Below are 4,407 nucleotides of genomic sequence, written 5' to 3' on the forward strand. Positions count from 1 at the left end.
CTTTCCATATTTGTCCCAGTCAGTGTTTCGAGGGTTTCGCTTCGGCGCCGTTTCACATACCGGCATCACGATTTCGAAGAATATGTACCTGTGGTCTGAAAACGAGTCTTCTGTAGAGACTCTCCAATTTCTTACCTTGTAATCACTATGCTCCATTTGGAGGGTTATGTCTAGGACTTCCTCCCAGCCTTGAAATCCTTCCGGGCTTGGAAAGATGAAGGTGGGCGTGTTTCCCTTGTTACAAATATTGACGTCACGACATATAATACTATCAAAGAGACTCACCCCTTTCGTTTGTCTCCTTACTTCCCCACAGTGTGTGCCTTGCGTTGGCATCGCACCCGAGGATGAGCGTCGTCTTAGTCTCCTCGGCCCACTGCATCACCCTATTAACCGCTTCAGGTGGTGCAGGTTCGTCGTGGGCCATGTAACCGGAGGCTATTAGTATGGCTGTCCCATCCGCCGCCTTGAATCTTGCCACTGCTAGATCTAAGTTGCTGAGATTGGGGTAGAGAAGAGCATTAAGGTTGTTTTTAATGATTATACCCGCCCTCGGCCTACCTGTCGAGTTTGTGTACAATGTTGTGTATCCCTTTATGGCCATGCCAGAGATTTGTCCGTCCCTAGTCCATGGCTCTTGTATAAGGCCAATGTCGATGTCCTTCTCCCGGAGAAGGACCCCCAGATTAGCTGAAGCGTGGGAGCTGCGCTTCAGGTTTATCTGAACGACTGTCGGCATTAGATCGGGGTGGTGTTGGGGGTGCTGTCGTCGATCGCCAAATCGTCCAGCAGCTTATTGGCGTCCTCGACTTCATCTTCCAGGATGTCGTCCGGTTCGTCTAGGAAGACCTTCACCTTGGCTTTCCTGATGCCGTACCGGACCTTGTTGTCTGCTGCCTTCAGCTTTTCTAGGCAGCGCTGGTTAATTAAGAACAGATGTGGCTGGCTGGACTTCATTTCTCGCTCAGCTCTGAGAATGGCCCAGTCCTCCATGTCGACTCCCTTATTCATTGCTCGCAGAGTCTTGAGCACCCTTTCATGGCTAGACAGCCCCTTGGGCAACCAGATGCGAGCTCTGGGTCTCCTTGGGATGTCCTTGGCGGGGACTAGCTTTATACTAATCCCCTTCCATGCTTTGCTTAGTCTGGCAACGCAATCCGCCAGGAAGTCCCGCGAAAACTCGTCGTCGCACCTGATTACCCGGTGCCCCCTAACCATGTCTGAGGAGTCAAAGGAGGGTGACTGGCCCGTTGGCTCGGACATTAATTTGTCGGTTACCATCTCCGCCAACTGGATCTCGACCTCCTCCCATTTCTCCATCAGCAGGCGCCCATCGTCGTTGAGCTCGTCTATAAGTGTCATTGCGAGGCTGTCTCTGGCCACCTCGCTGAACTTTTTCGCCGGTTTGACGAACGTGGTCGGCCTCGGTGCTCCCTTAGCGTCCTTGGCTCTCTTTGGAGCGCTCTCGCTCACCTCTTGTGAGCGGTTGCGCTTTGCTTGAGGAGGCAAAGATGTCTCTGGGTGCTCCTTCTCGTAGCGCTCGTATTCCTCGATCACTGCTAGAAATCTGGCTTTGTCTGCAGCGTCGCGCGGGTCGGCTTTGCCCTCCTTTTCATTCCTCGCTATTTTGGCGAGGATGAAATGGGCCTTGCTTGCCTGCGCCTTTCGTTGTTGGTGGGTCCACGGTTTTGTCTTCCCGTGTTCGCCGGTCGCTTTGGCTTGGCTTGCCGCCGCTTTAGTGTGCTTCGGTTGTATCGTTTGAGGTGTGCTTGTCTTTACACCTCCCTCTGTATTGGACGGAGCTAGCGTCTCGTCGTCTGAGCGCAGTAGCTCCTCCTCGTCCAATTCGCTTTCCGTCGATTTGTGGCGGGGTTTTACCTCCCCCACGAGGTCCGAAGCGGATTTTTTTGTTGTACTCATATTCATAAACGCTCACGTTGCTCGACAGGGCGAGCGCGGCGGGCCCGAGGGGTTCGGGTATTGAAGGAAGGTCGACCGTGGCTTCGCCCCTAAGCCACGGCAAGGCTCGTTCCGACCCAGGGTTGCCCGGCCCTGGGAAGGCTCCGTTCGAACACAGCTGGTTTAACCCCTCAGCTGCGAACCTTATAGTCGGTGGGCACGGGTCGCTTTACACGCCTGACTTGAGGGGAGGTAGTTTTAAGACTTGCCCATGTCTCGGTAGGGATTGGGAGGCAAAGGATTATTAGGTGAGGGATTCACTGGAGGTGCCGCTCGCATTGGCCGTACCGCAGTACGTTTCCTGGAGGTACCACGCGGAGGACCTTCTCCCAGGAGAAGGTGGTGTCTATCAAACCGATATTCACCTACGAGTCGACTTGGTGTACCATTTGAGCCAAGGAATATTCATCAACAGTTGCCCTGTTGACTTTGCCTTGGATTGGTACACCCATACCACCCTAATTAATTAAAGTCCCAAACTATTATTGTAAAAATAATAGCAAAATTTAAGTTAAAAAAATTAATTAATTAATTTAGCTATTTCTTTTACAACCAAAATTTTTTTGGGTTTGACTTTCATAGCGAACGGTCGTGTTTTTGTTTTGCGCTCCGAACTTTTGTGTTGTTTTGCATTAAAAACCACCGTGGTCCAGATTTAATTTGTTAAAATGCAATTCGTAACTTTGCCGTTTTGCTACGCGATTTATATTTTTATTAATCACTTGATTTATGCGTTTTCTTGTCCCCTTTTGTGCTGTCCCGTTTTAAAGCAACTAAAACTAGCTGCACTTAAGCGGTTCTAAGCTTTCGTCTGTTCTCCGCTCTCCCACGCCTACTCTCCCGCTTTCTCGTTTTTTCGGCACCGCTTATCTATGCGCCGTGGTCGAAGGTTTGTGAAAATGGTGTTAAATCTTGTCTGCGAAATTAAAGGCTGCCAAAAAGAGGTTTTGGCAGATCAGCCTAGCCATTACTGCTGGCTTTGCGATGCGGTCGTTTACGCTAAGTGTCTAGACTTAACGGGCCGTATCGTAGACGCAATTTCTGCCAAAAATGGTTTACCCTATTGTTGCCATGCCTGTCGTGAGGTTGAGAAGGAAATGTTATCCTGGTCGGCTGCAACTGGGCGAGCCCCAGCAACGAAAGATTTGGCACTCTCCCACGGCTTGCCCCTGACCTCGCATCGGAAGACGTACTTGCCCATATACTGGGCAAAAAACCAGCCGCAAATGTGAAAGTGGAAAAATTTAACTTTTCTTACCCCAGAGACATCTCATCGTTTAAGATAAGTGTCTCCCTCGATCTCTTTGACACAATTTGTTCAGGAGACTTCTGGCCTGAACACGCTGTAGTTAAGGAGTACGAGGTGAAAAAACGTCCTGAGAGAGTAAAACCTCCAAGGCCGTCACAAACCACATCGATTGCAGGTGCCACGGTAGTGCCAAAAAACAAATACCTCCCTCCTACTTTCCTATCAGACTACTAGAGGCTTACGCAGCAAGCTCTCGAAGTTGTATTCCGATAGTTTTTCATTTGCGTCCCAGGTGATTGTGTTTACTGAAACCTGGTTAAAGCCGGAGATTCTCTGCTCCGAAATTTTCCCAGGAAAGTACATAACTTATAGATTAAACCGTCTTTCCCAGCGAGGAGGTGGGGCCTTAATTGCCGTTGACTCCACCATTATTTCCGAACTGGTTCAAATTGACTATCTCACAGGTATTGAATTTATCTGTGTAAAACTATTATTTCCAGGTAGTTTTATCTACATAACCTGTTCTTACGTTCCTCCATCTGCTGAAGAGCCTATTTATTGAAAACACCTTTTAGCAATTCAGGCCGTTTCCAACATGCTTTCGGATAGAGACCAACTAGTAACTAGTGACTTCAATATACCTGGAGCTCGTTGGTCATCAGATGGTACGTCCAATGTCCTCCGAACTGCGGAACAGCGTGACCTCATAGATGGCTTGCTTGACATTTCGTTGTCCCCAGTTAACCATGTCGTAAATTCTTTAAATCGCCTACTAGATCTGTGTTTCGTCTCTGATCCTGTAGGTGTAAACTTAACAAGAGTCGATCAATTGACGCTTCCCGAAGATCCTTACCATCCTACTTTCGAAGTGACCATCGATTTGGGAATTGTCGTAAAGACCAAACCTGATCTGAGTCGCTCAGCCACTACAGTTCGCTGCTTTCGTAAAACAAACTTTCATAGGCTAGATATCTTGATTTCTGAATTTAATTGGTCTGAACTTTACAGGTGCACTGACATGGCGTCCGCCGTGGATATTTTTTACAGTGCCATGAATGCGTTCTTTGCATCGTGTGTTCCGTTAACCTATCCGTCGGTGTCTAGTAAACCACCTTTGTTCACTAATGAGCTGACACGCCTAAAAAACGATAAGTCTAGGCTTTATAATCGTTATAAACGTACCGGGCAGTGTTATAAGA

The 4,407-nt window shown here is 48.6% G+C and overlaps 1 protein-coding gene across 1 annotated transcript; it reads right to left on the bottom strand.

Moving 5' to 3' along the window:
• Positions 1–738: 738 nt before the first annotated feature.
• LOC121503187 (uncharacterized) lies at positions 739–1,920 on the bottom strand. Its single transcript, XM_041777405.1, has one exon. It carries the CDS (start codon positions 1,918–1,920, stop codon positions 739–741), a length of 1,182 nt encoding a protein of 393 aa, XP_041633339.1.
• Between the last annotated feature and the right edge of the window lie 2,487 nt (positions 1,921–4,407).

The sequence above is a fragment of the Drosophila kikkawai genome, chromosome 2R (genome assembly GCF_030179895.1).
Source record: "Drosophila kikkawai strain 14028-0561.14 chromosome 2R, DkikHiC1v2, whole genome shotgun sequence".
Classification (NCBI taxonomy): Eukaryota; Metazoa; Arthropoda; class Insecta; order Diptera; family Drosophilidae; genus Drosophila; species Drosophila kikkawai.